This window comes from Panthera onca, chromosome F1 (genome assembly GCF_046562875.1).
Source record: "Panthera onca isolate mPanOnc1 chromosome F1, mPanOnc1 haplotype 2, whole genome shotgun sequence".
Lineage (NCBI taxonomy): Eukaryota > Metazoa > Chordata > Mammalia > Carnivora > Felidae > Panthera > Panthera onca.
The window spans coordinates 19,112,521-19,134,755 of NC_138355.1; the positions used below are offsets into that span (position 1 = coordinate 19,112,521).

General features: G+C 35.7%; 1 protein-coding gene across 7 annotated transcripts in view; it reads left to right on the plus strand.

Moving 5' to 3' along the window:
* Positions 1-22,235, plus strand: part of RABGAP1L (RAB GTPase activating protein 1 like) — a 753,436-nt gene that overhangs the window by 110,293 nt on the left and 620,908 nt on the right. For 6 of the 7 annotated variants that reach the window (XM_060644898.3, XM_060644899.3, XM_060644901.3 and 3 more), the window contains 3 exons: positions 448-514; positions 6,474-6,576; positions 10,326-10,492. In XM_060644898.3, coding sequence (XP_060500881.1) covers positions 448-514; positions 6,474-6,576; positions 10,326-10,492 — 337 coding nt within the window. The remainder of the gene's footprint in view (positions 1-447; positions 515-6,473; positions 6,577-10,325; positions 10,493-22,235) is intronic. The other variant, XM_060644903.3, reaches the window with a different exon arrangement.

A 22,235-nucleotide genomic window follows, 5' to 3' on the forward strand; every position in this document is an offset into this window, starting at 1 on the left:
TTGATACAAAGAGAGAGCACAGTCTTATTATTTTTTTTTTTTAATCTCCTTTTTCATTTAATTGGGTTGGTTGATTTTGATCTGTATGTTTAAAATAACTCCAAGGCAAATAAAGTCTCATTTCTACCTAGAAATTAATTCATATCTCACTACTATGTTTTGTTTCAGTCAGTAATTTGTGGCCATTTTATCACAGTTTCTGATCATTGGTAATATTTTACATGTAGAAATAAAGATCTGGGAATTTAGATAACTTATTTCTATGTGATTTTATTATGTACCTCAATGAATTCTTTTTTTTGTGGTGTTTCTTTAAAAAAACCTAAAGCTACTTGTAAATACAGAGCTCAGATTGTGTAGTTATTATAAAAAGGCTTTTTGCTCACTGGGCTTCTATATATTCTTGATACCTTATTTGTCCTTTTTTTTCCCCCCCAATATTTTCAGATGTTTTGGAATGTTATTAAGCCCAGGTCGAAACGTGAAGAACAGTGACATGCATTTACTGGATATGGTAATGATAATCTTAAGCACATTAACCAAGTATAGATGATAGTTATTTTATATTTTAGAAGTATTTTCTATTTAAAGATTTTGTCATATTGTCAAAATTGTTTCTAACTTTCAGCTGTGTGGTAGTACTAATTAGATTTGGAAACCCAAACTTAAAATTACTTATGAGGGAGAGATTTAGGAAAATTTCCACCAAAAAATCATATGCTAAATTAAAGCAAATAAAAGGATAGTGTTATGACAATGTCCATCTATTCATCTATTTAGGTTTTTAGGAAGATAATCTTTTCTTTGAGCCAAAAATAACAAGTACATGATTATAACAGGCATGCTTAGAGTGAATATGGTGCCTTTCATTTATTTTAATGCACTATTATTATTTGAGGACTGTGATGAATGCTTTTGTTTTCTTTAAAGCACTTCCATTTTTGAATTTATACTCCTTGGTAACCTGTCCTTAGCAAAGTATATTTACTGTAGTTGTATTTGTTTAAGGAATGTTCTTGAAGGTTAATATATATTTGAAAGTTGATGTTTGATGTGAAAATAGTATACTATCTTTTAAACAAAAATATTGTACTTAATGAAAACATTTACTTTGTGATTTAGAAATGTAGGAAATAGAGTATTAGGTATAAAGTAGTTAAGTATAAAGTGACTTGACTGAGATTTTTTACACTTACCGATAGATAACAAGCACTACGTGTTTTCATCTTTTCAGCTGAGTTTTATAGATGTCAATTAAATATCATCAATTCTGTCAGCTTTTTAGAGTTATTCCCTGGTAATGTCACATTGATTTTCTAGTGGCCCTACAATGGTTCGTTGAACCTTTTTTTGAATACATAATTGTGTGGCAAGCATTGTGTGGAGTTCTGGGCTTATAGCTATGGTAAAACATAGCTCTTACCATGTGTGGGTTCATAGATTTGTGATGGAAGCAGATTCTTAAGTGTGTAACTACAGCAGTAGGTTAAGTGCTCTTCTAGATTGGTACAGTGAGCCACAGAAATACAGAGGAAGCATTGCACAGATAGGTAAGGTAAGAACAAACCAGTTCCACTGAATGTGAAAACAAGTCAGCTTTCTTCCATCGCTCTTTACAACCTACCACTAATACAAGTGGTTTTACCTAAGGCAAGTCATAGCATTTTGGAGTTCTGAAAATTCCATAAGGAGGTAGTTTAGGAACATGCAATACAAGTTCCTAGGTCTTAGTTAGTCATGGTCTTTTGGAGTTTAAAAGATTAAGGTGAATCACTGGCAGAGAAACCTAAATGCAGATTATAGAATTACAGACTGGCATTGAACTTCCTGGTCTTGAGTGTCTTTGGCAGAGCAGTCCTCCACTTTGAAGAGTCCATGTTGAAATCAAAGGGTTCGTCAGCATTGAAGCTTCTGTACAACAAATAGTTGATAAAATTGGGAGGGTTTGTGTTTGCAGTTATCAGTAGTTGTGATTTATTACTGATCTTTGTGCTATCTTACTACATGGTTATTGAGCTTTGACTAGACCACATCTCATAAAATGGAACTTATTACCTTATAATGGAAACTATGGGACAGTTCTGATTATTACGAAGTCAATTCTTTGTAATCACCAGAAGTCCTATCCCTTATAAGTTAGCCTAATTAGCCTTGGTTCTTCCCTCTAGAGCAAGATGTTATGTTCTTCTATGACTCGTTTAATTATGTGAACACTTTGAAAACAAATTTCACTTTCTTGCACTTTTTTTTCTGACAGACTTTGAAAAATCCTACAATTGTATTTAGTTTCACAATTTGTGAGACTTTTCTTTTTATCTTGAACAATTTTTAAGAATGCTAACTTTTCTTCCCTGTGAGTATTTTCTAATAAGCAAGATGAATTGAGACATTTTGTAAGTTTATAAATTTAGTTTAATATAAGATCTACATGAAAGAGAAAGTCATATTTATAGGTGAAAATATATTTTAGTCAAATGTCCATATTACTTACACATATATATTATATAAACAAAATCATGTATAAATAAAATTTGTTTTTTTGGGGATACAAATAACAGAGACTCCATTGTCTTCCAGTAGTGAGAATATTTTTGGTGAATATCCTTGTACTGTAGGAATAAGGAAATGAGAATTTTTGATCCACAGCCATTGATACAGTTGGTGAGGAAAATTTTTCCTTTACCCTTCAAGGTTCTTTTGGCTAGTCTAAGAATTAAACTGACATGAGACAGATTAACAAGAGAGAATTAAATTTAATTCCATATGTGTTGGGGCTTCATAAGAATATGGTGCCTACAGGTAGTCAGGCAATGAGGTTTATATGCCATTCTGAGCTAAGGAGAAGGGGTAGAAGTTGGGGACCTCAAAGGGAAAGGAGACAGTCCATAGGAAGATGAAAAAAAAGTAAATGTTTGGCAAACAAATGTTTGCTAGACCACTCAGAAACCATGGGACATAGGAATTTTAACAGACTTTGCTAAGTTCCTCCCTATTTCACCTGCTTTATTTTATACTGTAGTTATCTATGGTCACTATAAGGGGGAGGTCAGAGGTTCTTTCCCAGTCTTTTGTTTTTTAAAATAATCAGACTAAAAATAGTCTACATGCCAAAGAGATACATTTTGAGGTGCCAAATTTTACTCCCCTTTAGTACCTAGGAAAAGCATAACTGCAAAGTACCAAGAAGAGCTGAAAACTCAGTAGAGCCTGGTTTCTTGGAACTGGAATGTAATTTAAAAGTCCTAGAAATGCCTCGGAAAGCTTGTGGAGCTTTACAATTAACCATTTATTGACACTGGGCCAGTAGCTGGACTCATAGTTACAAATTCATTTATATTTTAATCCAGTATGCTTATAATCTTTGTGTAGAAAAGCAGAAATAAAATTTTCATGAAACCGTTCTTACCCCTTCCTTAGGTGTATGAGGAACTCTATTTTTCTTCTACTTGACTAAAATGTCTGGTCATAATCCACTAAATTGATTTGATGATCCACAAATGAGTCACAAATTGCTGTTTGGAAAACATTAGCCTCTCAGCTCCCGAGGGTCAGGATCATTTTGTTTTCCTTGTTGGATACTTAATAGGCATAGACCATGGCTTATAGTAGGCTCATATTTGCTTAACAAATGGATAGATTAACACAAACTTACATTTTTTACTTTTTCTGTGTGTTATTTCTTTCCAGTACCATGTGTCTGCTTTACCCTACTGTTTGCCTACTTGACCTCATAGCTTCAGCTTGCTCATGACTTGACAGTTCATTTGTGGCTTACTGTGTTCTCCGGCCTCTGTGTTATGCCCTTTCTGCTATGTTCCCATTGTAAACTCCCACATTCTGTCTGTATTTCCTAGTTTATTTTCCTAAGAGGAGGGCACCTAGGGTTCCTGCCTTTTCTAGTTTGGGTAGAGACTTAGGTTGTCCGGATGTCCCTTACCTGCTGTCCCTGATTTTGTCAGCTCTGCTTGTGGTGGAGACAGAAGAGTTAGGAAGAACTCTTCAGCAAAGACAGTTGAAGAAGCATCTTTTTTTTTTTTTTTAATTAAAATATTTTTGAAAATGTTTGTCATTTTTTTTTTTTTTTTTTTTTTTTTTTTTTTTTGAGAGAGGGAGAGTGAGAGAGAGAAAGCCAGGGAGGGGCATAGAGAGAGGGACAGAGAAATCCCAACCAGGCTCAGCACTGTCAGCGCAGAGCCTGATGTGGGGCCTGAACTCTTGAACCATGAGATCATGACCTGAGCCAAAACCAAGAGTCAGACGCTTAACTGACTGAGCCACCCAGGTGCTCCAAGAAGCATCTTTATCAGAGGCTGGGAGCAAGCCAGTCTGTGTGATAGAAAGGTCTAGTTCAATAACAAAAATGCAGTACTTGATGAGGAGAAACTGTTATTGAGGGCTTTTGATGTAAGACAGTATTATTGCGGTGGTGTATTATGAGAACTACAAAGACATAAAAATACAGATGTTTGAGTTAGGCTATTTTGGTTATAAGAAACAGAGATCCACTTAGAACACCTTGAAGATAGAAGAGGTTATTGATCTTCATGAAATTGTACCTAAACACTGCAAAGTGGTTTTTGCTATTTGGACTTTTCCTGTCTGCCTCATGTCCCCCCATGGGCTTGCTCTTTCTTTGAGTCTCTTTTTTTTGCTTGAGCTCCTTCTCTTTTTTTCACTGCTGCCCTTGATCCCGGAGATCTGGTGCTCTGCCCCCACTGTCTTTCTACACCTCCTTCCCTCCCCTCCCCCTTTCTGTTTCCTTCTTTCTGTCTCCTCTTTCTCCTTCTCTTCCCCTTTCCCTCCTTGCCTTCATCTCTCCCTCCCTGCACCTTCTCTGCCCCTTTTCTTTCTGCTCCTCACTCTTCCTCCTTCCTTCCCTGTCTCCCAGTATCTGCCTTTGTATTTTGACTGCATGATCATTTTTAATGGTTTTTTGTTTTTCTCCGTTTCTCTCCTACCACTTAACGGTTTCCTAATACTCTACTCTTCTTTATGTGTTCTTTCCTACTTTTTAATTTCTGTTATCACTTCATTTTTTATGTGGCCTGTCAGTGCCTGGCTTCTTATTAAAACCTTTCAGCTCCACTGCTGACTGCCTACTTTTCTTGGTGTTTGTTAATTGAAAGAAATAATTTGATTGGGCTCACTCATCTTTTTGGAGTCAAGCATGGCACAAGCTCTTGTTCAGAAATGGATTGGGTTTTTTTGGGGGTCAGATGCCCATTCTTGTTTTGAATGGGGACCTAATGAGAAGGTAGAGAGGATAGGCACAGGGAGGGAGAGAGGAAGGGGTGGGGAGACAGAGAGAGAATGAATATGAATATATGAAAGTGTTGAAGGTGCTGAGTGAATTTCCTTAACGTGGCCTTGAGTGTACTTCATCTCCGGAATGCAGGGTCCCTGCACTCAAGCTGTACAGTTCGATTAGTGAAATACCACCAATACATTAGGAAAATAAACACAATAATTACCAAATGACAAATAATTTTATAGGGATTCAGAGAAGCTTCTGTGTTGGGGTAAAATTGGAAAAACAGTATTTATCTTTGTTTTAGTCTGATACTTCTAGCACTCTATTCATAATATGAGGAAATGGGCACAGGAAATTTAAAGTTCTGTAGATAATACACTTTTGCATATGCACATACTTGTATGCTGTGTGCCGTTCTCCCGTGGGCACACCTCTAACCTCCCCTCCCCTGCACACGTACATACATGCACGTAACTGTATATGATCCTGCTTTCACGATAGGAGTTGCCGGCTTCTTCAGTGAGGGTCGGGAGTGGGCTTAGTAAAGGAGCCTGAAAGAGTGGAGGAGATGAAGAAGGGGAGAAGGAGTGAAGGGAAGGAGGGAGCAAGTATAAGAGTGAATGGGAGATAATCAACTTGGGTGTTGATTACCTCTATTAGCCTCCTAACATTGGTTACTGATCGTAAGCCAGTATACAAGTATCCAACATAGATAATAGAAAAGTATGAACTTTCAGAAGTGTTAATTGTGATAAAGTAAATTAATATTTTAAGAATATACTATAAGTTAGAACACTGGAAGAAAAATACCGCTTTTCTGTTGACTTACTATTAATTCAATTTAAATATCTTCAGTGAGATGTACACTATAGTTTTAATAGAAACTGTGGACAACCTTGTATGTAGGTATATGAAATTATGACCAGAAGTCTAAGATAAATATAACTTCACTCCAATATTATGTTTTTGTGAGTCAGTATATGAAGGTACAGCTCCTTCTATCCAAGAGGTACGTGTCTGTAAATAGAAACTCTGAAGAAAGCCTTAGAATTTAATAAGGAAAGAAATGCTTTTGTAGGGTGGTGAATAATACAGAAAAAAATCCATTTGTAAATCCAAATTTTATTAAATTTGATTGCTTAAAGTAAGATATGTTTATAATTTAAAATGGTGATTTTCCTGATGCATGTATTCTCAGTAATTTCTGTCTGAATTTTTATAGGAATCCATGGGAAAGAGCTATGATGGAAGAGCTTATGTTATTACCGGCATTTGGAACCCCAATGTGCCAATATTTCTGGCACTTAATGAAGAAACCCCAAAAGGTAACTTTTCTCAAATTATTCATTATTATTTGCTTTAAATTTTATATTATGGTCAATGTTGTTTTGCTGTGTTTTTAAAAATTCTGGAGCTTATTTAAAATGAAGTTATTTACATTTCAAAGTCTTTATTTTTTATTTTTAAATGTTTATTTATTTATTTTGAGAGACAGCATGAGCAAGGGAGGGACAGAGAAAGAGTGAGAAACAATCCCAAGCAGGCTCTTTGTTGTCAGTGCAGAGCCTGATGTGGGGCTCAATCCCACAAGTGGTGAGATTGTGACCTGAGCTGAAATCAAGAGTTGGATGCTTAACCAACTGAACCAACCAGGAGCCCCATACATTTTGCAGGTTTTTAAAAATACTTTATGCATTATGGGGAAAACCTCCACTTTCAAAAGAATCTTCCTCAAAGATATGTGAATTAGTTTTATTAGATTATGTAGAAAATATTTGGGGTTTGTGCTTTATATGTTACTATAGTGTTATTTTATTTTGAAGCAGAGTATGGAAGAAATAGGGAAAGCAAATTCTGGAATTTTGCATATCTTTGGTAACTGTTCTCTGTTTTCCTTATAGATTACTTATATTTTTTATTTTTAAATTATTTTTCCAGTCTTTTGACCTTTGGGATCTTAGTAATGTGTATTCAGGATTTCATTTGTGGTAAACGCTTTTTTCTGCGTTGTTTACCTTTTCATTTTGTTAGACATGTCTAGTGTTAAACGATAAGTTTATGAGTGGTAAATAGTACATCTGTCATTCTTCCCATTGTGTTTATTTTTATTCCTACTTTATCCAGATATCTGTTAATTGTCTGTGTTTTTTACCCCTCTGCCATCTGTCCTTAAAGTAAAATTTAAATTTTTACCTCATGAGTTACAACTAATGTTATAAGTTACACTAAATGCTTTACTGTGATTTAACCAATAATTTGTATTGAGAAAATAACGGATCCATTGGCTTGATCTTTTGTCTTATATTCGTTTCTTTATATCCACAGTAGATTTTTGGTTAAAACAGGAACATTAATGAATACTAATGTAGAAATATATTAATGGGGGCGCCTGGGTGGCTCAGTCGGTTAAGCGTCCGACTTCGGCTCAGGTCATGATCTCACGGTTCGTGGGTTCGAGCCCCGCGTCGGGCTCTGTGCTGACAGCTCAGAGCCTGGAGCCTGTTTCAGATTCTGTGTCTCCTTCTCTCTGTGACCCTCCCCCGTTCATGCTCTGTCTCTCTCTGTCTCAAAAATAAATAAACATTAAAAAAAATTAAAAAAAAAAAAAAAAAAAAAAAAAAGAAATATATTAATGAAGAGCATTACATGGTAATTATTCTCAAATTTCTTTAGCAAGAATATTTACCAGTTGCATAAATTGCATGCATTTGATCACACATGAAGCTGTCTATTTCAAAATGAGAGCTAAAAAGATAGAAAAATAATAATGATTATAGAACCTTTCATGTATTAGGAATAAATAATTTTTACACCCACAGTTTGTAAATTCTGCCTACAGGCTTGTAAAGACCAGCCTGTAAACTTCTGTCTTATAATCATTCAGAAAGTAAACATGAAAATGAGAAAAATAAGCCAGTTGATAATTTTGAAGAATAAAATATAAGAACTTCAAATAGTGAGTTATAACAGCAATTTTTATCTGTTTTTAATGTAACACATAGTTCAGTTTGATTTTGTTCTTTAATAAATCTTTGGTCTTCTATCAGAAGATAATATATTTTAAAGTTTATTTGTTCTATTAAAATAAACTTAATACTATATTACAATAATATTCTTATCCAAAAGATAATGTATTTTAAATTTAAAATTATTTCATATGCCATAAAAAACACTGACTTGATTTCTAAAATTTCCAAATGATGTCCCTGAGATTATAACTTACTCAAAGGATTCATGAATAAAACTTTGACTTCTTACAGAAGAAGTTGAAACTCTGGAGATGAAATGTCTTAGATCTTTTCACTGTACCACCAAGCTGTGTTTTGTATTCTGTTTTGTGTTATTGTCTCTTACACTTTGATAGTACTCTCCTTGGACTTTAAGGTCTGCTAAGTCAAGTACAGTGTCTAGTGAATCCTCATTTCTCTTGAATTTGCAGGTAGAATGCTTGCATTTAGTAAGAATGTAATGAATTTTTTGTTGAATTTGACATTAATAGAAGTGTAGTTGACATGCATAAATGTATAATGTTTTTTAAAAACACTATTGAAGGTTTCTTCTAATGGGCTTAGTTATTTGAGCTTCGAGAACTAAAAATGCTGGACAAAATAAAATTTAAAAATATTTAAGAAGTAGCAAAGAAATGACAATATGGAATAGCCAAACCCAGACTGAAAAACCCAATAAGAGGAGCCTGGCTGGCTTAGCTGGTAGAGTGCGTAGCTTTTAACCTCAGGATTGTGAGTTCAAGCCCCCACACTGGGCATGGGGCCTACTTAAAAAAAAGAAAAGGAAAAAAAGAAAACCAATGAATCTCAAGTAGGGTAAATAAAACAAAATAAAATCCGTATTTCAGCTTATTGTGAAACTAAAGGAAACCATTAGACACTAGCCTACAAGATTCTAGATCTAAATTAAAAAAGGCTATGGTGGTTCAGTTGGTTAAGAGTCCCACTCTTGATTTCTGCTCAGTCAAGATTTCATGATTTGTGAGATTGAGCCCCAGTTTGTGAGATCGAGCCAGGCATTGGACCCTGCACTTCCTCTCTCCCTCTCTCTTTGCCCCTCTTCTGTTCATTCTCTCTCAAAATAAAGAAACACACTTAAAAAAAACATTAAAAAACTTAAAAAAAATAGAAGTCTGTGGCCAAGTAAGCATTTTAATTTTTTTTTTGAGGTTTTATTTATGTACTTGAGAGAGACAGAGAGAGACAGCACAAGTTGGGGAGGGGCAGAGAGAGAGAGAGAGAGTGAGAGAAAGAATCCCAAGCAAGCTCTGAGCTACCAGTGCAGAGCCTGATGTGGGGTTTGAACTCATGAAACCGTGAGATCATGGACTGAGCTGAAACCTGGAGTTGGATGCTGAACTGACCGAGCCACCCAGGTGCCTCGGCCAAGTAAACATTTTAAATAATAACTGAAATTGTGACTGATAGCACTATATTATTGCCTAAAATTACTTGCCAAGACTCTGATATAGATATATAACTGTACAGAAGAACCTTAATCAGTGTTTTTCCTGAACATACAGTGAGAGGACAATGAGGGTACTGACAGACCTTAAAGCATATACAACATTGCATAAGCATTTTCCTGTACAAATTTAGCATCGTGAAGGTTGAACATCTCTTTTGATTTGACCGTCCTCATGCATCTCATCAAAGTGAATAGTTTCTTGTATCTCTTTTTATAAGATGAAAGGGCAAATTCTTGTGATTTTCCAGAGTTTTTTGGGGAAATTTGAAAGATAGTTTTTGTGTAAAAGAAAATTACATCTTATCTGAAAATTTTATTTTTTATATTAAAGACCTGATTTGTGGAAGGAAAAAGTAAGGTTGTCAGAGATTTTGACCATTGGTTTAGATAGGATCATGAGTATTGAGAAGCATACTTGGAAAACGTGTTTGTTTACCCATTTAATCAAAGAGACAGTACAACATTTAAAATTAAACATGGATGGTAACATGATTGGAAAGGACCTTAGTTTTTTCATAAGTGGGGAACCTTTGTTTTCTTAAATAGTCAAGGAATGATAAAGACATCATAATGTATGTATGGAAAATTTCTACTGCAGATAAGCGGGTGTACATGACTGTGGCAGTGGATATGGTAGTCACAGAGGTGGTGGAGCCTGTCCGCTTTCTCCTGGAGACTGTCGTACGGGTGTACCCTGCAAATGAGCGATTTTGGTATTTCAGCAGAAAGACTTTCACAGAGACGTTCTTCATGAGGTTGAAACAGGTAGGACCTTTTGTTCTTTTCGTATAATACCCTGTATTTTTTTCTAGTATTTTAACACCAAGATAATTTTGTAAGTAGTGATAAAAAGCAATAAAATTGTTAGTATAATCAAGTGATGTTTATTGTCAACCAATAGAATATTTGAAAAAGCTACATCTAGGTAATGTAAGTTAAAAGAAAAAGGGGATAGTATAATAATTATGTACTTTATTCACTGGAAACCTGTAATGTGTACATGTGAAGTATCCACATACTTAACTGAAATACTGATTTTATATATAAAACAACATCCTTTTATAGATAGTTTTTTAAAACCAAAAAACCAGAACACAGAAATAGCATATCTTTATAAAGTTATAATGAAACATTTCCAAGTAATGCCTATTATTGTCATTATTATTTCTACCAATATATATATGAATATATATGAATCAGTAAGATTATAAAATTACTTTAATACTAAAATTAGCAAAAGTGGGGTTTCTTTGACATCCCTATATTAGGCAGTGTTAGGTAACATACATAATTTTTGTTTTGTAGTGAAGGACGGAGGTATCAATGAAAAATAGTTTGAATTCTAAGGGTCTGTTTTGTGAAATGAGGGTAAAATCCTCTATTTAAATAATGGAAATCCTTTATTTATTATTTAGTACTACCACTTCCCAAATTTAATAATGTTTTTGCTGCTTCATAGATGGTACTATGTGAAATGTAATGTGGTAAAAACAAGTGTCAGCATAGCGAACAAATAAAGAAGCCACTTACCTGTATATATGTATGTATGTATGTATGTATGTGTATATATATATATACACATATGTATGTGTATATATATATATACACATATATATGTGTATATATATATATACGTGTATATATATATATATATATATACACACACACACACACACACACACACACACACACACACACATATATGGCTCAGCTAGGTACTTTGAAATGATTGTGTTTTCTTTGTTTTTCATAAAATTACTAGAACAATGGTCTGACACAACTTTTATTACTATTTAGACCATTTCCTGTCTTTGTAGCATATTCTAGTGAAGATTATATGAACAGTATTCAAAATATTAGTCTCCTGAGTATCTTTTCATATTTTATTATGATATATTTTCCTCCCTCTCTCCCTTCTTATGTTTGATTTTTTTGGTAGCTTAATTGTTCTCTCAAGAATTCACTTGTTATTTTGAGCCAGAGGATTTTTCAGAGTTGTGTAAGAGTAAATAAAGGAGCTATGTAGAAAGTGGTCATTGTTCTTCCAGTGACAGTTAATAAATTATATGAATTCTTCCTTTCTGAGACCTGATAAAAAGTTAGCTTTTTCTTGGGGCGCCTGGGTGGCTTACTCGGTTAAGCGTCCGACTCTTGACTTCAGCTCAGGTCATGATATCATGGTTCGTGAGTTCCAGCCCCGTGTCAGGCTCTTTGCTGACAGTGTGGAGACTGTTTGGGATTCTTTCTCTCTCTGCCTCTCTCCTGCTCATGCTCACTCTCTCTCTCTCTCTCTCTTTCAAAATAAATAAATTAACTTGAAAAAAAAGTTAGCTTTTTCCCATATATGTGTGTTGATGTATATACATATATGGCATGATAAATGAGAGTACTGTGATTTATATATTTACATAAATGTTAAGGATATATATTAGAGTAAATTTTTATTATTAAATGTTATTTTCATATTTTAAAAATTACCGATGAGTGATTGAGTAGCAAGTAATTAAGCATTAAAAATACTGCATAAGGTTATTTCATGTGAATTAAGATTAAATTAGATTTACTTATAATCAGCTCTACTAAATGTGAGACTGATTTATTTTTTATGTTTATTTTTTATTCTTATATTGTGAACAATTTTATGCCAAAATAGTAGAAAATGTAGATTAAATGGACAAAATCCTCAAAAACACAATTTACCAAAATGATGGACATAGGACTAAATAGAAAATCTGACTTGTTGTATCTATAAAATATGTTGAATATGCAATCAGAATTTTTCCCACAAAGTGAACTCAGTATGAAAACTTTCACTGGTGAATGCCTCCAAAGCCTGTGCACTTGGGAAATGTACACACATACGGACATGCGTATACATGAACATGAGAACACACACACATGCACGTATACATACACAGGCTACACCAAACTACACAGGCCTTCCCCTGAGAATAGACAAAGAAGGAGTACACCGCCCCCAAAGAACCCACCCCCCACCAAGACATTTTCAAGTTTTTATTAAATTCCAGTGAGTTAACATACAGTGTAATTATTAGCTTCAGGTGTACAATGTAGCGATTCAATACTCCATATTACACCTGGTGCTCATCACAAGTGTGCTGTGAAACTGGTTTAAATGAATATCAAACATGATGAAGATGATTTGTAACTTTAGTGGCATAATCCATGTTCAAGGAAAAGCTTGGGAAGCTATGGAGACTGAAGGCATACCTGCCCTGGGCAGGAATAAGGAAAATGAAAAAAATTGAAATCTAGGGAAGTTCAGTGAAGTACTAAAATTTATGTAGATAATTATTGCAAAGGCTGAGACTGTAACTCCTTATTGTAAGTCACACTATGTTGCTCTAAGGCCAGGCTACTTTCTTTCTTTCAGTATTTCAGAGACTGAGTCGGTTTGTGGCCATTGATAGTAATGTTGAGATGTTGGTCTAGACTAAACAGCATTGGTAGAAAGAAGGAATTAGGTGAGCATTGAATGCAGTTCATGGTTACCTTGGAAACTCTGGGTCCAGTCCATTCCTAATATTAAGGATTCAGAGGAGAATGGGTTAGTTTTAGTTTGAGTGATTTGGATTTCGGCACTTAGAATCCTTCTGGGATTACTGGATTTACTGAATAAACCCAGAACTGGTCCTCTACTCAAACAGGATTAGAACAGATTTCTGGGGGATAGTAACATATTGGTTGGGATTCCCTATCCCCGAATTCTTTTTTTTCTTGTTAGTTTTCCTGCTCTCAAATATAGCAGGAGTTTATTTGTATGCTGAGGAATGTAGGAAAATATGACTTACACTAATTAGTGTCCATTTGGGGCCAAATGGCATTTTCATTTCATTCATTTTCCACTCACAGGGAGTGAAAAGAGCATGTAAGAAGGGGACTGAATCAAGAGGGTCTGGGAAAGTTTCTCAGAGAGAGCCTTATGACCTGAGTCCTGACAGAGGAGTAGAATTTAATTACAGTATGTGCAAATGCCTAGAGGGCTGGAAAGACTAGGGAGCACAGAAGAGGGGAAGACAGTAGGTGATGAGAGGAAGCTAGGTCCCTGATCATGTGGGAATTTGTAGTCCATGGTAAGGGTTTTTTCTACATCAGCTTTATTGAAGTATAATTAGCACACAGTACAATGCACCCATTTTATGAGTTTGGGCAAATTTATACACTTGAATAGCCACCATTAAAATTAACATAGGCAATGTTTCTGTTACTCTTAAAAATTCCATTTTGCTATCCCAGCCATTCCTCCCCGGGCTCAGCAGTAATCTGTTTCTGTCATTATAGATTAGAGTTGTTTTTTCTAGCATTTCATACAACTGAAATTGCACACTATGAACTCTTTTGTGTAAGGCTTCTTTCATATAACAGTGTTTTTGAGAGTTATCCATGTTGTGTGTGTCAGTAATTCATTCCTTTTTATTATGAAATGATAGACTTTTGTAAGAATATACCCCAGTTTGTTTATCCATTTATCTGTTTGGAATTTTAGTTGTTTCTAGTTTTTGGCTAGTATGGTTAAAGCTGCCGTGTGCATGTCTTTGTGTGGACATAGGTTTTCATTTATCTTGGATAGATACGTAGAAGTGGAATAGCTGTGTCATACGGTGAGTGTATGCTTCATAAGAAACAGCCAAACTGTTTTCTAAAGTGCTTGTTCGCTTTATTTTCCCTCTGTCGATGTACATGTGTCCCAGTTTCTCTTCATCCTTGTCAACGCTTAGTATTGTCAGCCTTTTAAATTTTAGCTTCTTATGGATGTGTAGATATAACTGATTGCAGTGTTAATTTGCATTTCACATAGTGATTTTGAGCTTCTTATGCTTATAGATCATTTATGTATCTTCATTGTAAATGCTCAAATTTTTTGCCCACTATTTGTCTTCCTGCATTGCAAGAGTTCTTTATGTATTCTGAATATGTCTTTTGTCACATACACTTCAAATATTTCCCCCTAACAATGGCTTGCATTTTTATTTTCTTAACAGTGCCTGTTGAAGAGCTGAATTTTTAATTTTGGTGGCTATATTTATCAAAAATTTTTTCTTGAATTTTTATTTGTACTATTTGACCATTGATTCCTGGACTCTGTATTCTATGCCATCGATGTTTAGGTCTGTTTTTGTACCAATAAATACCACACAGTCTTGAGCACTACAGCTTTTTAGTAAATTTTAAAGTCTGGTGTTGTAAGATTTCTGACGTTTTTCAAAGTTGTTTTGTCTTCTCAGGTATTTTGCATTTTCATCTGAATTTTAGCATTAGTCTGTCAGTTTGTTGAAAAATGCCCTGATTTAAAAAAAATTTTTTTAAAATCTTTATTTATGTTTGAGAGAGAGACAGAGCACGAGTGGGGGATGAACAGAGAGAGGGAGACACAGAATCCAAAGCAGGCTTCAGACTCCAGCCTGTCAGCACAGAGACCAATGCGGGGCTCGAACTCACAAACCACGAGATCATGACTTGAGCCGAAGTTGGATGCTTAACCGACTGAGCCACCCAGGCACCCCTGCCCTGATTTTGATTGAGTTTGCCTTATATCTGTATATCACTTTGGAAAGACTTACTATCTTAACAATATTAGGTCTTCCCCATATCTGAAAAGCTAACGTCACCCTCAATGGGGAAAAACTGAGAGCCTTTCCCCTAAGGTCAGGAACAAGGTAAGAATGCCCACTCTCATCACTTGTATTCAGCATAGTACTGGAAGCCCTAGCCGTAGAAGTCAGACAACAAAAAGAAATGAAAGGCTTCCAAATTGGTAGGGAAGAAGTAAAATTTTCGCTATTTGCAGATGGCATGATACTGTACATAAAAAACACGAAAGATTCAACCAAAAACTGGTAAGACCAAAACATTAATTCAGTAAAGTCACAGGATACAAAATCAGTGTATACAAATCTGTTGTATTTCCATATGCCAGCAATGAAGCAGCAGAAGGAGAAATTGAGAAAACAGTCTAATTTACAATTGTATCAAAAATAATAAGATACTTAGGAATAAACCTAACCAAAGAGGTGGAATACCTGTATTCTGCAAACTCTAAGACATTCAAGAAAGAAATTGAAGATGACACAGGAAATGGAAAGACATTCCATGCTCATGGATTGGAAGAATATTGTTCACTTGTCTATACTACCCAAAACAGTCTGCAAATTTAATGCAACCCCGATCACAATACCACCAGCATTTTTCATAGAACTGGAACAAATAATCCTAAAATTTGTATGGAAACACAAAAGACCCCAGATAGCCAAAGCAACCTTGAAAAAGAAAAGCAAAGCTGGAGGCATCACAATCCCAGACTTGAAAATATGTTACAAAGCTATAATGATCAAAACAGTATGGAACTGACACAAAAATCAACCAATAGATCAATGGAACAGAATAGAAAACCCAGAAATAAACCCACAATTACATGATCAGTTAATCTTTGACAAAGCAGAATATCCAATGAGAAAAAGACAGTCTCTTTAACAAATGGTGTTGGGAAAACTGGACAGCTACCTGCAAGAGAATGAAACTGGACCACTTGCTTGCACCATACAAAAAAATAAATTCAAAATGAATTAAAGACCTAAAATGTGAGATCTGGAACCACAAAAATCCTAGAAGAGAACACATGCAGTAATTTCTCTGATATTGGCTGTAGCACCTTTTTTATGGATAGGTCCCAAGGCACGGGAAACAAAAGCAAAAATAAACCACTGGGACTTTGTCAAAATAAAAAGCTTCTGCACAGCAAAGGAAATAATCAGTGAAACTAAAAGGCCACCAATGGAATGGAAGAAGATATTTGCAAATGACGTATCTGATAAAAGGTTACTATCCAAAATATATAAAGAACTGATACAATTCTACACCCAAAAAACACATAATCCAAATAAAAAATGGGCAGAAGACATGAACAGACATTTCTCCAAAGAAGACATACAGATGATCATCATACCCATAAAAGATGCTCATCATCACTTATTATCAGTGAAATGCAAATACACATTACAATGAGCTCTCACTTCCCACCTGTCAGAATGGCTAAGATCAACAACATAAGAAATAGGTGTTGACAAGGATGTGGAGAAAAAGGAACCCTTTTGCGCTATTGGTGGGAGTGCAAACTGGTGCAGCCACTGTGGAAAACGGTATGGAGGTTCCTCAAAAAATTAGAAATAGAACTATCCTATGACCCAGCAATTGTACTACTAGGAATTTATCCAAAGGATACAAAAATGCTGATTTGAAGGGGCACATGCACCCCAGTGTTTATAGTAGCATTATTTGCAATACCAAGATACGGAAGCAGCTCAAGTGTCCATCAGTTAATGAATGGATAAAGAAGAGGTCACCTCAAAGGAATATTATTCAGCCATGAAAAAGAATGAAATCTTGCCACATGGATGAAGCTAGAGAGTATATAATGCTAAGTGAAATAAGTCAGTCAGAGAAAGACAGATACCATTATAATTTCACTCATATGTGGGAATTTAAGAAACAAATGAGCAAAGAGAAAGAAGATAAACCAGGAAACAGACTCTTAACTCTAGAGAACAAACTGATGGTTACCAGAGGGGACATGTGTGGGGGTATAGGTGAAATAGGTGTTAGGGATTAAGGAGTGCAGTTGTCATGATGAGCTCAAGCTGATTGAAAATAAAAACTTAAAAGAAAAGAAACTGATATCAAGCCTTCCAATCAATATACATGGCAAATCACGTAGAATATAGCTTTTCTTTAATTTCTCTGAGCAATGTTGTCAGTTATAGTAGATGGGTTTTCCTCATATTTTGTTCCATTTACCTCCAGATATTTAATATTTTTATGTGATTAAAAGATGTATTTTGGGTTTTTTTGTATATTTTTTAATTAAAAAAATTTTTTTAATGTTTGTTTATATTTGAGAGAGGAGACAGAGCACGAGCAAGGGAGGGGCAGAGAGAGGGAGACACAGAATCTGAAGCAGGCTCCAGACTCTGAGCTGTCAGCACAGAGCCTGATGCGGGGCTCGACTCATAAACCATGAGATCATGACCTGAGCCGATGTCAGCGCTTGACTGATAGAGCCACCCAGGTGCCCCATTGTTTTTTAATTTTTATTTTTAATTTAATTTAATTTAATTTTTTATTTTATTTTATGTATTTTATTTTATCTTATCTTATTTTATTTTATTTATTTATTTTTTTCAATATATGAAGTTTATTGTCAAATTGGTTTCCATACAACACCCAGTGCTGATCCCAAAAGGTGCCCTCCTCAATACCCATCACCTCCCCAATACCCATCACCTCCCCTCCCTCCCTGATGAGGAGCGATGTTGAGCATCTTTTCATGTGCCTGTTGGCCATCTGGATGTCTTCTTTAGAGAAGTGTCTATTCATGTTTTCTGCCCATTTCTTCACTGGGTTGTTTCTCGGGTGTGGAGTTTGGTGAGCTCTTTATAGATTTTGGATACTAGCCCTTTGTCCGATATGTCATTTGCAAATATCTTTTCCCATTCTGTTGGTTTCCTTTTAGTTTTGTTGATTGTTTCCTTTGCTGTGCAGAAGCTTTTTATCTTCATAAGGTCCCAGTAGTTCATTTTTGCTTTTAATTCCCTTGCCTTTGGGGATGTGTCAAGTAAGAGATTGCTGTGGCTGAGGTCAGAGAGGTCTTTTCCTGCTTTCTCCTCTAGGGTTTTGATGGTTTCCTGTCTCACATTCAGGTCCTTTATCCATTTTGAGTTTATTTTTGTGAATGGTGTGCGAAAGTGGTCTAGTTTCAATCTTCTGCATGTTGCTGTCCAGTTCTCCCAGCACCATTTGTTAAAGAGACTGTCTTTTTTCCATTGGATATTCTTTCCTGCTTTGTCAAAGATGAGTTGGCCATACGTTTGTGGGTCTAGTTCTGGGGTTTCTATTCTATTCCATCGGTCTATGTGTCTGTTTTTGTGCCAATACCGTGCTGTCTTGATGATTACAGCTTTGTAGTAGAGGCTAAAGTCTGGGATTGTGATGCCTCCCGCTTTGGTCTTCTTCTTCAAAATTACTTTGGCTATTCGGGGCCTTTTGTGGTTCCATATGAATTTTAGGATTGCTTGTTCTAGCTTCGAGAAGAATGCTGGTGCAATTTTGATTGGGATTGCATTGAATGTGTAGATAGCTTTGGGTAGTATTGACATTTTGACAATATTTATTCTTCCAATCCATGAGCATGGAATGTTTTTCCATTTCTTTATATCTTCTTCAATTTCCTTCATAAGCTTTCTATAGTTTTCAGCATACAGATCTTTTACATCTTTGGTTAGGTTTATTCCTAGGTATTTTATGCTTCTTGGTGCAATTGTGAATGGGATCAGTTTCTTTATTTGTCTTTCTGTTGCTTCATTGTTAGTGTATAAGAATGCAACTGATTTCTGTACATTGATTTTGTATCCTGCAATTTTGCTAAATTCATGTATCAGTTCTAGCAGACTTCTGGTGGAATCTATCGGATTTTCCATGTATAATATCATGTCATCTGCAAAAAGCGAAAGCTTGACTTCATCTTTGCCAATTTTGATGCCTTTGATTTCCTTTTGTTGTCTGATTGCTGATGCTAGCACTTCCAACACTATATTAAACAACAGCAGGGAGAGTGGACATCCCTGTCGTGTTCCTGATCTCAGGGAAAAAGCTCTCAGTTTTTCCCCATTGAGGATGATGTTAGCTGTGGGCTTTTCGTAAATGCCTTTTATGATCTTTAAGTATGTTCCTTCTATGCCGACTTTCTCGAGGGTTTTTATTAAGAAAGGATGCTGAATTTTGTCAAAGGCCTTTTCTGCATCGATGGACAGGATCATATGGTTCTTCTCTTTTCTTTTATTAATGTGATGTGTCACATTGATTGATTTGCAAATGTTGAACCAGCCTTGCATCCCAGGAATGAATCCCGCTTGATCATGGTGAATAATTCTTTTTATATGCTGTTGAATTTGATTTGCTAGTATCTTACTGAGAATTTTTGCATCCATATTCATCAGGGATATTGGCCTGTAGTTCTCTTCTTTTTACTGGGTCTCTGTCTGGTTTAGGAATCAAAGTAATGCTGGCTTCATCGAATGAGTCTGGAAGTTTTCCTTCCCTTTCTATTTTTTGGAATAGCTTGAGAAGGATAGGTATTATCTCTGCTTTAAACGTCTGGTAGAACTCCCCTGGGAAGCCATCTGGTCCTGGACTCTTATTTGTTGGCAGATTTTTGATGACTGATTCAATTTCTTCACTGGTTATGGGTCTGTTCAATCTTTCTATTTCCTCCTGATTGAGTTTTGGAAGTGTGTGGGCGTTTAGGAATCTGTCCATTTCTTCCAGGTTGTCCAGTTTGTTGGCATATAATTTTTCATAGTATTCCCTGATAATTGCTTGTATCTCTGAGGGATTGGTTGTAATAATTCCATTTTCACTCATGATTTTATCTATTTGGGTCATCTCCCTTTTCTTTTTGAGAAGCTTGGCTAGAGGTTTGTCAATTTTGTTTATTTTTCCAAAAAACCAACTCTTGGTTTCGTTGATCTGCTCTACAGTTTTTTTAGATTCTATATTGTTTATTTCTGCTCTGATCTTTATTATTTCACTTCTTCTGCTGGGTTTGGGGTGTCTTTGCTGTTCTGCTTCTATTTCCTTTAGGTGTGCTGTTAGATTTTGTACTTGGGATTTTTCTTGTTTCTGGAGATAGGCCTGGATTGCAATGTATTTTCCTCTCAGGACTGCCTTCACTGCATCCCAAAGCATTTGGATTGTTGTATTTTCATTTTCATTTGTTTCCATATATTTTTTAACTTCTTCTCTAACTGCCTGGTTGACCCACTCATTCTTCAGTAGGGTGTTCTTTAACCTCCATGCTTTTGGAGGCTTTCCAGACTTTTTCCTGTGGTTGATTTCAGGCTTCATAGCATTGTGGTCTGAAAGTATGCATGGTATGATCTCAATTCTTCTATACTTATGAAGGGCTGTTTTGTGACCCAGTACATGATCTATCTTGGAGAATGTTCCATGTGCACTCAAGAAGAACGTATATTCTGTTCCTTTGGGCTGCAGAGTTCTAAATATATCTGTCAAGTCCATCTGATCCAATGTATCATTCAGGGCCCTAGTTTCTTTATTGACTGTGTGTCTAGATGATCTATCCATTTCTGTAAGTGGGGTGTTAAAGTCCCCTGCAATTACCACATTCTTATCAATAAGGTTGCTTATGTTTACGAGTAATTGTTTTATATATTTGGGGGCTCCAGTATTCGGGGCATAGACATTTATAATTGTTAGCTCTTCCTGATGGATAGACCCTGTAATTATTATATAATGCCCTTCTTCATCTCTTGTTACAGCCTTTAATTTAAAGTCTAGTTTGTCTGATAGAAGTATGGCTACTCCAGCTTTCTTTTGGCTTCCAGTAGCATGATAAATAGTTCTCCATCCCCTCACTCTCAATCTAAAGGTGTCCTCAGATCTAAAATGAGTCTCTTGTAGACAGCAAATAGATGGGTCTTGTTTTTTTATCCATTCTGATACCCTATGTCTCTTGGTTTGCGCATTTAATCCATTTGCATTCAGTGTTATTATAGAAAGATATGGTTTTAGAGTCATTGTGATGTCCATAGGTTTCATGCTTGTAGCGATGTCTCTGGTACTTTGTCTCACAGGATCCCCCTTAGGATCTCTTGTAGGGCTGGTTTAGTGGTGATTAATTCCTTCAGTTTTTGTTTGTTTGGGAAGACCTTTCTCTCTCCTTCTATTCTAAATGACAGATTTTCTGGATAAAGGATTCTCGGCTGCATGTTTTTTCTGTTCATCACATGGAAGATCTCCTGCCATTCCTTTCTGGCCTGCCAAGTTTCAGTAGAGAGATCAGTCACGAGTCTTATAGGTCTCCCTTTATATGTTACAGCATGTTTATCTCTAGCTGCTTTCAGAATTTTCTCTTTATCCTTGTATTTTGCCAGTTTCACTATGATATGTCGTGCAGAAGATCGATTCAATTTCCGTCTGAAGGGAGTTCTCTGTGCCTCTTGGATTTCAGTGCCTTTTTCCTTCCCCAGATCCGGGAAGTTCTCAGCTATTATTTCTTCAAGTACACCTTCAGCACCTTTCCCTCTCTCTTCCTCCTCTGGAATACCAATTATGCGCATATTATTTCTCTTTAGTGCATCACTTAGTTCTCTAATTTTCCCCTCATACTCCTGGATTTTTTTATCTCTCTTTTTCTTAGCTTCCTCTTTTTCCATAATTTTATCTTCTAGTTCACCTATTCTCTCCTCTGCCTCTTCAATCCGAGCCGTAGTTGTCTTCATTTTATTTTGCAGTTCATTGATAGCATTTTTTAGCTCCTCCTGGCTGTTCCTTAGTCCCTTAATCTCTGTAGCAAGAGATTCTCTGCTGTCCTCTATACTGTTTTGGAGCGATTAATTTTATGACTATTATTCTAAATTCACTTTCTTTTATATTGTTTAAATCATTTTTGATCAGTTCGTTAGCTGTTGTTATT